This window comes from Polypterus senegalus, chromosome 16, assembly GCF_016835505.1.
Source record: "Polypterus senegalus isolate Bchr_013 chromosome 16, ASM1683550v1, whole genome shotgun sequence".
Classification (NCBI taxonomy): domain Eukaryota; kingdom Metazoa; phylum Chordata; class Cladistia; order Polypteriformes; family Polypteridae; genus Polypterus; species Polypterus senegalus.
Genome location: NC_053169.1, coordinates 8,566,279 through 8,579,746, shown reverse-complemented (window position 1 = coordinate 8,579,746; position 13,468 = coordinate 8,566,279). Strand labels below are relative to the sequence as shown.

The 13,468-nt window shown below is 36.5% G+C and overlaps 1 protein-coding gene across 1 annotated transcript in view; it reads left to right on the top strand.

Annotated features, from left to right (window-relative positions):
• Window positions 1-13,468, top strand: part of zmp:0000000760 (collagen alpha-1(IX) chain) — a 73,165-nt gene that overhangs the window by 30,523 nt on the left and 29,174 nt on the right. The window contains exons 13-20 of the mRNA XM_039738340.1: window positions 2,395-2,448; window positions 2,528-2,581; window positions 11,920-11,964; window positions 12,051-12,104; window positions 12,213-12,266; window positions 12,352-12,405; window positions 13,191-13,262; window positions 13,356-13,391. Of these exons, the coding sequence (XP_039594274.1) occupies window positions 2,395-2,448; window positions 2,528-2,581; window positions 11,920-11,964; window positions 12,051-12,104; window positions 12,213-12,266; window positions 12,352-12,405; window positions 13,191-13,262; window positions 13,356-13,391 (423 nt within the window). The remainder of the gene's footprint in view (window positions 1-2,394; window positions 2,449-2,527; window positions 2,582-11,919; window positions 11,965-12,050; window positions 12,105-12,212; window positions 12,267-12,351; window positions 12,406-13,190; window positions 13,263-13,355; window positions 13,392-13,468) is intronic.

Genomic DNA, 13,468 nt, shown 5'->3' with positions numbered 1-13,468 from the left:
TCCGACGATGGCAGTGGTAAATCCAACACACTACTTACATGACGGGCAGGCATAAGACAGACCATGCATTGATACAGGAAGTGATCCATGAACAAGTTATATTCCAAGGCAGATTTGTTCTTCCCTTTTACTGTCTAGCCGGCTTCCTTTTCAAGTTCTTGTTGGTCCCAGTTGTCTCCAGCAGCCCTTGTGCTCTCTGAAGTTGTCCAATCAGGGCAATACCTTAGGGAAAGCAGGGAAATGGAGTCCTATAATTTGTAGTGCTGCTACACACTATGCAACAGTCCTAACTGACACCATGAGCTTGAATGAGATCACTGATTAGCTGATTTTGAATGTGGTTTTTAAACTGCACAATATATGAGTGTGTGTGTGTGTGTGTGTGTGTGTGTGCGCATGTGTATAATATAATGGACTGCTATTCAGTTCAATAGGAGAAGAGGCATTATGCCTTTACTTTTTTAGATTAGCTCTGGTACACTTACATTTAGTCCAAAGTAAGTTCATGTTGATGGATACTTTTAACATTGATGGATATTTTTGTTTATTTATTTATTTATTTCAGTAGCATATTATCTTAATAATAAAAAAAACAGTTGGTATGACTGCATATATATACTGTGATGAAGTCGATTTATCAGAATGGTTCTGTTCTATATATTAATTCAGGTTTAAACAGCTTATGTGCTAATATTAAAGAGACTGAGTTTGGAATATGACTTGGGCTGAATTTATGAAAGATATAGTTTCAAAGGGATAACGTGGTGGTTTGTTAAAATTATTAGATCCCAAAGTTTGCCCAGATTGCTACAAGTGTAGAAGCAGTGATTGAGGCTGGTGAAGTAATTACATCAAATGTTAATGAACATGGAGTGGTTATTACTGTTTAGAAATGGTTGATTAATGAGTTGATTCAGTTTCCTGTTGAGCTCTTAACTTTTACAGATATAGTAATAATTATTTAAACTTGTTGGGCTTCCTATAATATGTTTGCATTTCCGATGGGCTCGTCAATTGACTTTAATTTACTTGTATTTTATCAAGCTTTGTCAAGTTGTTTTTTTTTTTTATACTAGCTGTCCCCCGCAGTTCCGCCCATGTAGTAGTGAAACAGGACAAACTTTAAAAATCAATTAAAAAAAATGTAAATCTGGCTAGGTGGAAGGTAGGTACACTCTGACGTCAAATGCTGGCACTGTATCTGATCATGTTCAGCTCTGATGGGCGAGTGTCTCCACGTGGGGAGAAGAGCACATGGCTGTGATACCTCTGGCAATCAGCAGGTACCCTCTAAAACACACGTAGCTGTGATGTTTCTCTCAAAAACATCAAACGTTACTCCTTAGCAATCTGTAGATGATAATGTCTGCTGAACAAACAGGTATCGCTAGGTAACCGGAGGCAAGGTACACTCCAACGCGTGGTGAGAGGTAGAGTGACTTGAACGGTCCCCCCTCCTCCTCCCCTTGGCCCGCAGCCTGTCTCTTGGATTCTTGTAAATAAATAGCTCTAGCAAGTGAACTATGATACGATGAGAGAAGTTACAAAATCAAATAGAATGTTGAAGCAAATTATAGAAAAAACCCAATCTAGATCCTAAATCTTGAAAAACAAAGAGAAATACAGACAGACAGACACATGTTGGATTTTATATATATACTGTATATATATATATATATATATATATATACTGTGTATATATATATATATATATATATATACTAGCCATCACCCACGGGCCCACCTGTGTAGTAGTGAAACAGGGCAAACTTTAAAAATCAATAAACAAAAAGTTATCACCAGCTAAGCCTAGGCAAGGTACACTTGAAAATGCAGAGGCAGAGTGACTTGAACGGAGGCTGGAGCGTGAGTAAGGTGGACCCTGCCCGGCTCCCTACTCCAACGTCACTCTTTCCCCCTCCCCTCGGCCCACAGCCTCTGTCTCTGATTAGAGCAAATATATTAATCCTGCAAGCGAACTATGATTCTTAGCGATGAGCAATGAGAGAAGTCACATAATCAACCAGAATGTTCAAGCACATTATAGAAAAAACCCCAATCTAAATCCATTAAGTAGTTCTCTCGTGAAAAGCATACAGACATGCAGACAGACAGGCGTTGGATTTTATATATATAGAGATATATAGATGGGGCACCATAATCATTTGCAGTTTGACTGATTAGAATCCAGTCAGGCTTATTTGACTTCTTTGCAGATATAAAATATTGAATGGTGCTTCTTTGCTATTTATGGCACAGGGGGTTAAGGTTTCCAATTGCAGTAAAAATATTTAGAATTACACTGAAAGTCTTTTTTTTGTTTTATTTTTTCAATTCTAATCATATTTAGTATGATTTTTGTTCTCATTTTATTCTGCATTCAATCTTTTTAAGGGTGAAGAAGGCTTTTCTGGAGCTGAAGGGCCATCAGGTCCAAAAGGCCGACAGGTATAAATTTCTCCATTTTTCTCCAATACAATTGCTTAAAAGTATCTAGCATATTTATTACTTTCATTATTTCTTTAAGGGCATTGTGGGAGATCCTGGTGACCGTGGAACTCCAGGACAAAAAGGAAAACCAGTAAGTGTTGCCATTATGAAACTATCCAACACAGCTTATGTCAGGTGAACCATTGTTACAGCTGGAACAAGAAACTGTCATGAACATTCAACGGAATATTACATGATCTTAATAAATTACCTTAAATTAGTATCAACCTCAGTACTAGCTTAGACTATATATAAAACAGATTAGCCACTCTTCTGCATAACACAGAAGGATTTATTTCTATTGTTATATTAATTTGATGTAGCAGACAGAGTGGGCCACAAATGAAAGCTTATTGTTATATGTTTTTACATTGATTGTTCATAGATCTGAAAAAAGATCTATATCTTTTTTTGTCCTTCATCTTTATTCTAGTCTTTCACATTCTAATATAGGAATTTGAGTACTCTCTTTAAACCAGAGAGATAGTTCTATGTATTGTAATCAATTTTGTTTAAATGGGAGTCTCATCATAATTATATGTTGGATAATTATGGAAAGCAATTTAGATTAAGTTCAGATTTCTCAAAATATCAACTTATTTTGATGCAAAGTTACAATCAAGATGTCACACTGTCCTTTTGATTGTAATGGTAAAAACAAGAACAAGTCAGATATAATTAAGTTGTGATCACAGATAATTTAGTGGAGTAATACTAACATTGTGTGTCTCAGCTCTGGTAGTAATAATTAAATCCTGTGTGTGAATACGACAATGAGTCGGGCCATTAACACTCTTGCAAAATCATTGTAAGTTTAGCAGATGAATAAAATTCTTACTAAAAATATCAGTTTTGACACTACATGATTGTTATTAATAGCTAAGTTATAAAAAATATGAAAAATTCAGTCATAAGCAAGGACTGAAAAATTGTTATATTACCTAATCGGAATGCCTGAAAGGATGTAAATTCAAACATATTTTTAGAAGCAGTATTCATCACACAGAATTATTCAAAGTTTGCCTCCTTGTCCAAAAATCTCCTGATTTATAAAGGAATGTTAAACCATTTGGTGTTGTCTCAGCTAAAAGAATAGTGCCTGATTTGCCCAGGTTTCAATAAAAATACACAGATCAGATTTTGTATTTAATATAATATTGCTACTCAAAACAACTTTACTTCCAAGAAAGGGAATGTTCAGAGAACAGCAAACTACATCAGTGTCCTTCTCCATCACTATGTGCCTGTCTGCCCACTAAGGTCCTCTGATTCTGGCAATCTTGTTGTGCCCCACACTAATCTACACTCCATGGGAATGACCTACCGAAATGAATTAGATCAGATGACTCCATGAATTCTTTTAAAAAACAACTCAAAACTCATCTGACTTTATTACCCTTCTTTCAGTTTACATCTGTGTCAGGATTCTCATGTAACCTGTGTGTGTGTGCTGGACCATCAATTATGTTGTCTGAATTTGCTATCTTACTCTTCTTTATTTATTTATCTGGTTTAGTACAATGCTGTATGCTATATACCCTTTCTTAAACTCTGTGAAGTGCCTTGAGCATGGGAAAGGTGCCATATACTGTAAATAAAATGTATTATTATTATTATTTTAAACTGCAAAGAAGCATTTCAGGTAGTAGTATACTTTATATTTTAATTTCAATTTAATTATACAAGTAACAGCGTTTGTCGATTTTCGTAAAGAGTTTGACTCAGTTGATTGGGCTGCCCTGTGGGACATCCTGATCGGGGAGAGGAGTTTGAGTGTCTGGGCTTCCGAGTGTCCTGATAAAAACCAAGAGCCAGGCCTTTAATGACTTCTTGGGCATGGCCATCAGCAGTGTGTCTGTCTGCGGAGAGAGTGTCGACCTCGTTGAGAGGTTTACTTACCTCGGCATTGACATTCATGTCTCTGGTGACTCTTACTATGAAGTTAGTAGATGGGTTGGGAGAGTATAGGGTGTCATGAGGTCACTGGTGTGTGGTGCTCCTGATATCTCTGCAAAAGGACAAAGGTCCAAGTCTTTGAGATGAAGCCTGGACTCCTTTGGTACTGTGTCTCTTTGGAGAATCCTTGGATACCACTGGTTTGGCTTTGTGTTGCACATGGAATCCCGAATAAGGCACATGACCTGCATTGTGAGGGAGCGTCAGTTATAGAACTTTGGCTATGTGGTGTGATTCCCAGAGGGTGATCCGGCTTGCAGGATCCTCATTGTTCAGGACCCGAATGGCTGGACCAGGACAAGGGGATGCCCCCGTAACACCTGGCTGAGGCAGATAGAGGGACAATTCCGGAGGGTGGGACTGGACCGTGTATCTGCCTTGGGGGTTGCCAACCAGGATCCCAAGCTTCGTCGTGTGGTGGGTGTGGCAACACACTGTACCAGCGCATGCTCTCCAACCTGACCTGACCTGGTAACTGTGATGGAGGATCTGATTTTAATTCTAACTCTAACTATACTCTTTATTATTTGATTATCAATTGATTTATATATTGTTTCATGACTCAGTTTATGAGATACCTCACAGCAGGTGTTCTGGTTAGCAACTACAACAATAACAGTCAAGACAAGAAACTGAGATTTAAGATCACAAGACTGTGGTCTAGATGGTGCACTGATTAGTCAACTAGGCCATAATTTAGGTTAAAATAAAATATACCCACTAGTTAGGACAGTCTCTCTTAAAAAGGTATTGTTTTTATTTGCACACCAGGTTTCTAACAAGCAGTGAAGAGAACACAATTTGCAAATGAACCCTATCTTCTTTGTATAATCTTGGTAACTGGCCCAACAAAATTAAGTTCTGACATTTTTTAAACTTTTTTTTTCGCAAAGATATGTAGTTTCTCTTTAACATCGAAGATTTTTGCAAAGCAGTAAAGTGGATACTTCATCAAATTGGAAATCCAATTTAGCCTCAATGTCAGATGTCTTGGCTCCTGGGAGGTATTTAATTTTAACTGCTGGGTTGACATAATTTTAATTTTAACATTCCACAGTAAGGAGTTGACAGTTCTAAGCATGCTCTTGTTCTCAGCCTTGAGAAACATATTGCTGAATGCCGAGTACCAGTTCTGGTCCTGAGTTGGTGACTTGGTTAAACCAGTGGTCGAATTTGTATAGCTCATTTTGGTTGTGCACTGGCTACTGTGGGGCCTGGAGAGACTGAAACCAAATTATAAATGGCTGAATTGTCTAAACAAATTGAGTCAATCAAATTTTCATTTTGTCTAATTGCTATCACATTCTTAAGCTAACCTCCAAGAGCACATATTTTTCCCAGCAACCCCTAATTAACTATATTTTTTGACTGGTAGAGGAAAAAACGCTAAGCTGTACATATAGTAGGAAAGCAGCATCCAAATGTGCCTTTGACAGGAAAAGAAGAGATCGACATTACATATAGTGCCAAGTTCATCATCATCTGTTTGTGCTCCTGGTTAATTTTAAAAAATGAGAACCTTGATGGGGTATTCTACTGGTTGAATGAGAGATGCTTATCTTCAGAATTTCACTACTGGATGGACAAACAACTTTGCTCTGCTGGCTTTTGTCTAGTCATTCAATTATTTTGTATTTTTCAGTTGGCTTGGACTTATGTGTAACACTCCGTTGAGACATTTCTTTGCTTCTTCTTGTGTACCTGATTGTATGATGAATCATTTCTGACCAACTATATTCAACAACCATTCCCTTCCTTCCTTGGAAATGAAAAATAACCTTAAAATGTTTGAAATCACGTAGATTTGAAAAAGTATGTACAGCGTCATAAAAAGCAGATGCCTGCTCTAAAAGTCTCCCAACTAACAAATAATGAATGCCATCTTTGCTTTAAAGCAGGGGTCGGCAACCTTTTAGTGGTGTCGTGCCGAACCTATGTTACAATGTTATTCCGCGTGCCGACATAATTCTACCAATTTTGTTATATATAGTAACAAAATTGGTCGGGTTATAATGAGCTTCAAAAATATATATTATAGTATAATATAAAAGAATATTATATACTTTTGAAGTCCATTATAACCGGATCTTATATTATTAGTTATTCAATATTTTAAAATACATAGGATCATATGTGAAAAGAATGTTTTGTCAATTTTTAATTTTCAACACATTTATTAAAAATTGTATTACAAATTATAAATGACAATTTTTTTCAATACAAAATACATAGTTTGACTAAGAAAGTTATCAAGAATTCTAATATAATTAATCATCCTTTATTATTAATCATAGCTATTAATCAATTAATGCCAACCTTGTCCCTATACCTCTTTGCTCAATATCGGGTGTGTAATTGGTCACTTTTAGCTTCATGCAGACTTCTGAATGTTCAGCTGTTAGACAACTTCTTTTATAGCTTCATTTTTCTCATTAGAGTTTTTTAACGTGGATTGATGTGTAGTTTGATAATATCTTTGTACACTTGATGTATGACACACGACACTTTCACAGCATAACGCACACACAGCACGATCCTTTTGTTTGTACAAATTCATATACATTTGTCCAAGAGTCTTGAAAAGAGTGAACATCAAGTTTTACCCTTTTGTGAGTGATTTTGGGGCAGTGTATTACTTAATAATAACAAGAGGTTTGTTTTAACATACCATAGCCTGCACTGAACACATGGTTTCCCTTTGTATGCAAGTCACATGTGCAAAACGTAAATGGGGATGCGGAGCTCGAACGCATGCGCTGTAATTAAAATATAATAAGAGGTTTGCTTTAAAGTACCACGGCCTGCACTGAACACATGATTTCCATTTACATGTGAGTCGCATACGCAAAACGTAGGTGAGGGTGTGAACATAAAATATAATGTAATTAAATGTAATTTTTTTTACTATATTTCAATTCATAGGTTGCCGACCCCTGCTTTACAGCATGTCTAGGTGTCAAAAGTTAACCTGCAATGATAAAAAAATACCTTTTCAATAACTTAGATCACTCACAAAATGTTTAGGATGAGGAATCTGGGTTTCATGAACATAGCCACCGTATTGATTTAAAGAGCCTTTGTACGGTGTATAGGAGATAAAGTGACTGGGAGATGCGCATAGTCAAAAAACAAGCCGAAGTAAAAACCAAAGGTCATGCTGATCTTTGATCAAAGTTAGAGACTCAAACCAAAAATCAAACACCAGAAACAGAGCAAAAATATCTTAACCAGGGAGAACAGGAAACGGCAAAATGTAAAGTGCATAAAGCCAAGAGTTTGCTTTTCCACAAATATGGATATCCCAGAACTGTCTGGGCCAACCTTTATACCATTGCTAGCAGGACATCACAAGTGAAGGACAATCCAGGCAATGCTGAAGAATGTGACCACCAAGTTAGATGCAAGGGTCCTTGTTTTCTTATGGATGCCATGGTAAAACACAAAAACTTTGTCAAGGATCTTCAAAATAAAAAAGGAACTTAAAATTAGACACAGATTGTTAAAAACCTTAAAGAAATTAATTAAAAAAATCCTGAAACCCTACTGATTATATCAGTCTCAAAAAATCACAATGTTTTGGTCAGAAACAGCCATCTACGTGCTGGCTGTCAAAGCACAAATCACATTGCCTTCATCATTTCAAGATCACTTTAAAATAACAGTAAATCAAGAAATGGCTATGACTCTTAAAATACACCTAACTAAATAAATAAATTGTGAATTGAAAAATGTTGAGTTTTCTTTAAGGGCTAGCTGAATGAAACATCAGGATACAAGCTGTAGTCAAATACCAAAGTAATCACAAGAGCTGTGTATCTTAAAACAAAATGGGAGGAAAAATTAGTCATCCAAAAAGACAAAATTACATCCTTTCATAACTTGCTAGAATTTACTGGTTCTTATTAGTGAAAATACAAACAGTTGTAAAGTTAAAGGTGCCAGAGCGGTTCTTGAGAGCGATGCCATATGGGAACCATTTTTGAACCTTTTATTTATCTAGATCTGTAGCAGGCTCCATAAAGTAAATAACCATGAATAGCTGATAACAGATTTGTGAAATACCAATGGATCATAATTTTAAAAGAATTGTCATTGCATACGTACATTAACACAAGCCAAGTCAAGGTTTTCTTACTCTGTTTGTATCCTGCTTGGTAGCCTACAATAAATATGTCACTTTTTTACCACACATTAGGAAGTTTTTCAATGTACAAAGAATCAACTTCATATGCAGAGAATCCCAGAATGAAGTGGTGCTTTGTAAAGCAATGGCTCTATGAGGAAGCACACAACCTATTAAAGAAACATATAGTGCCATTAAAGAACCAGAATTTTTAAGAATGTTGTGGCAGGGGGAACCACCATCTTAAACAGTAGAGGTGTGATGATATCATATGTCACACGTATGTCTTGTCACAAGTCACACCCCCCTAGCGAATGGCAACAGGCATTGTAACTAAATAATATAGCTGGGTATAACCCCAAACACAAAATAATTGATAAATCATTAGTATTCCAAAAATACACACTAAGCAACAGTTACTGTTAATTATTGACATGAATTCTTTCCTTAGAAGTGCACAATACAATTCTGTACACTCCTTTTCTTTTTTTTTTCCTCCTTCACTCTTCCCAGTTGGGCGTTGTCCAGCTCCTCTCTTAACCCTGACTTTGCAGGCAAAGTGGAGGGCTCTCTTTTAAACCTGAACCAGGAGTACTTCCACTGCCCAAACCATTGTCTCCAGGAAGCATTTACCAGTCAAGTGAACCACCCTGCAACAGAGCATTCATCTTCTGACAGTTACAAGGTGGCCCCCAGTGGAATCCAACAGGGCAACCCTCTATGTGACCACAACTCCCATGCTCCCAAGCAGACATCCATATACTAGCTTGTCACAAGGGATGCTTCCACCTAGTGTATGAGGGAATGAACACAATTCGTCTGGCTTCCTGACCTGGAGAAGGACTACCCATGTCATCCATCCATTATGATTTGTCACACCCCCCCCATCCTGACTGTCTATTACGCTAGCTGCCAAGCCAGGTAAAGGAACAAGGTTATCCCAGCTGGAATGCTGGTCCCTCTCTCTCTCTCTATTATATATATATATATATATATATATATATATATATATATATATATATATATATATATATATATATAGTGTATATATAAATATATATATATATATATATATATATATATAGTGGAGCATAGCCCGGACACAGACTGGCGGACACCGATAGTTCACCCAACACACGTTTATTATACATTCTATTATTTACAAAGATGACACACACAACCCCAGTACTTCCCCAAAGTCCAGGCCTTCCTTCACATTGCCTTCCTCAGGTCCACCTCCACTCCTCTCCTCCCGAGCTCCATCTCTCTTCCTTCCGACTTCAGCCATCGAAATGAGGGAGGCGGCCCCTTTTATGCTCACCCGGATGAGCTCCAGGTGCCTCCCAATAACCTTCCACCAGCCCTCCCAGGTGTGGCGGAAGTGCCGACTGTGCACCCGGAAGCACTCTGGGTGTCCCTGGTCTTCTTCCCCCCAGCACTTCCGGGTGTGGTGGAAGTACTGAGGGCCCAGGCTCCTCAGGCATCTGGGCGCTCCCTCAGATTACGCAGGGAATAGGTGATACCACAGTCCGTATTCTGTCCTTCAGGTCATTGATATCACAAACTTTCCTGCTATACACATACAAGCTCCTTCACCATACAATGAATTGCAATCTTGTTAATCTGTCACCCATGGTGTATGTCTATCTGCAGAAGAAAAATAATCCATTAGTGTTAACATAAATATGTCTCACCTTGTATATATTGTGACCCTAAGGCCCATAAAAATCCAAACTCACGGAAAGATAATTTAGTCATATAAAAATCAGAGAAATAATTATCTTTCATACTTAATAAATGGAAAAAGTGATACTAGTGCTGGTCTACAACAGCTTCAGAAGATAGCACAGGTAGCAGCTTGTCAATGCTATTGTGGCTCAATCCTACCTGTATCCTACAATGTTCTTTATCAGTTCACGTATCTGACTTGGTGCTGCACAGTTATTGAGCTGGGAGTTGAACGATTACTCCAGATCATAATGTATGTCTTTAGTATTCTATAATTTATTTCTGTTCTATATGTATTATCTATGTAATGAGAGAACTAAATAACTTAATGTAATGCTTAATTGGTACTGGTATACTTCTGCTAAAACTGATCCTGCACTCATTGGTATATTGCATCCTGAAACTCTAAACCTTGCATTTTAATCATTATCTTTTCATGGGGTAATTCAGTTATATGTTTTTTTTTTTAAATCAAGAATGCATCATTCTGATCTTTGATATATAATATACTGCACTACTGAAAAAGTATCTCTCCTCCATAAATGCATTTTGAAAGTTTGGTGGAATACCTGCAAGATTCTTCTCTGTCTGTCTTTAATAATTGTAGCCATTAATTTACCTGTGACACCTGACCTATAGCCTTTGGGTTGGCGGAGTAATCTTTTATATAATTTTATGACTTATGACATCTTCAATAATGTTGTATTTAGTGCTTTTCTGGGTATATATGCCTCAGTATGAATATTAATGGCATCAGTAACCAGCATCTCTTTGTGGTTTAGATATGGAGATCTCCAAAGACACGCGAGTTAGGCTGAGTGCTGTTTGCAAATGGACCCTTTATGAGAGTCTGTGTGTGTTTGTGAGTGAATACAGATATGGACTAGCAGCCTATGCAGGGCTGGTTCCTGTCTTGTATCAGTTATGCGCTGGTGAACGTTATGTTTAGTTTTTCAGTTCGGGAGTCCTTCTTTGTTCAGTATTTTTCATTATTTTTTCATTATTTAGCTAGACTCTCAGATCCCTGCCATTTACAAGTATGTATTTTTTCATTACATTAGGATCTGCAGATTTTTGACAGAAACCATATAGAAAGATCTGCGAACTGCATCATGTTTGGCTATCTTAAAAAATATATGTTTATAAGTTGAAGTATCTGCTGTATAAAATACAGTATGTGGAAATGCCTGTGTATATATTGCATGAGAGACAGAACATTGTTGAAGTGATTAGCACTGCTCCAGGGTGCCCAGCTTTGGAGTTGTTTGAATGTTATTTCAATTCAGCATCATGAGATGTTTTATGTTAAGTGCTGTGCATTTATAAAAGTAACACATAGAAACTATGCCAGTTCGTATTAAAATAAAACAAAGTAAAAATGAAAATTGTGTTGACCAAGTTTCAAATTTTCATTAATGGATTGAGAAGAAGGTGTTTGTTTACCTCTGTATAGTTTACTTTTGAGTTTATCTCAAGCAAAAGTTATTCATCATATGTACCATAAGCCAATTTACTGAATGGCCTTCCAATACTTAAATAATCCAATTTTAAATATGTTCTTAGGGATTTAGTTTGTTGCTGCTAAAGATATGCCAAATAATATTTTTCACACTTCTTTACAGGGTGTACTTGGACCTGCTGGACAGAAGGGGTTTATTGGAATAAAGGTAACTAACTGCTCAGAAACGACCTTGACAGTACATGCATACGTATCACCAGTGAATCATTGTCATGTATGCCTTTTGTTTTATAGGGAATTGTTGGTGATCCTGGAATACCTGGACGAGATGGAGATATGGGTATTGAGGTCAGAATACAACAGTAACATAGCAGGAGTGCTATCACTTTTAGTGTTTCATTTACAGTATATTTTAGATGTTATATGTCTTAAATGATATATTGGTGAACATTGTAGGCATATCAAGGGCCTCAGGGTGGTGAAGGAAGAACTGGTTCATCTGGTGAAAGGGTAAGTTTTCTTTATTCATAGTAGAAGAAATGGTGTTGTTAGTTATGAATATGAAACAGTAAAAATGCTTGTTTAATGATTAAAGGGTGAAAAAGGTGTGCAAGGACCTACTGGACATGAAGGCCTAAGAGGTATACCGGTAAGTAGTCATCTTATTCAGTATTTTATGTAAACCATAACATAAAAATCTTTTGAATGTCTTTGTTAAAAGTAGGAATAAATTTAGTATGTACTATATTATTAGCCTTTAGTATTGTATATTTTTATGTAACCCTTTAATAATAATAATAATAATAATATTTTATTTATATAGTGCTTATTCCACTTGAATAGATAACAAGTATGCAGATGTGTTTGTTTTAGGTATACTGCCATGTCTTACATACTAAACACTTTCCACAAATACTGTTGACGTACTGTGAAACACACTAATTTCAGAGTTAAATTTTGATTCAGCTAATGTATATGCATAAGTAACTTTCTGAAGGATCAGACAATGGGGAGTCTACTTGTGACTTTGTATTGTCAGGTCCAAAAATCATAAATCAAAACCCAGTCATCAGACACAAAATGTTCTATAGTTCCATTGGAGAAATAAAATCTGACTCTGGGACAATAGGTTTTAAATTTCTTCAAACTGATAAGAAATGAAAAAATTCCTACAGGTTTCATAGTGTTAGTAGCAGTTGATAGAAAATTAGAGGGCACAGTATAGTTAGCTTCCAAAGAACCACAGACAACAGAAATATATTTTAGAGGTGTTCTTATCTGTACATTATTACACAACAACAGACATTTCAATTGTATTTACAAAATGGAATGGGTGAGTGTAACATCTGGTAAACTGCTACAATATTTGCAAATGTGGATTCCGATGCTTATGTTGGAAATTTGTTTAATCTGGAGATGCTGGGATTTTTGCAGGGTCCAAAAGGTTACAAAGGCTCAGCAGGAAAACCAGGAAGACCGGGATTTATTGGTCCACCTGGAGCAACTGTAAGTTATTATATCTAATAATAATAATAAAAATCTATAAAACTACTACTACTAAAATCAACTGTAATCATATAACTTGATTTTCTTTTTTAGGGCCATCTGGGATTACCTGGGAAACAAGGTTCTAAGGTAGATGCTTTTTGTGTTAAGTGAAGTAGCCTATTCTTAAATGTACCTAAAAGGATAGAAAATATTTATGTTTTTAT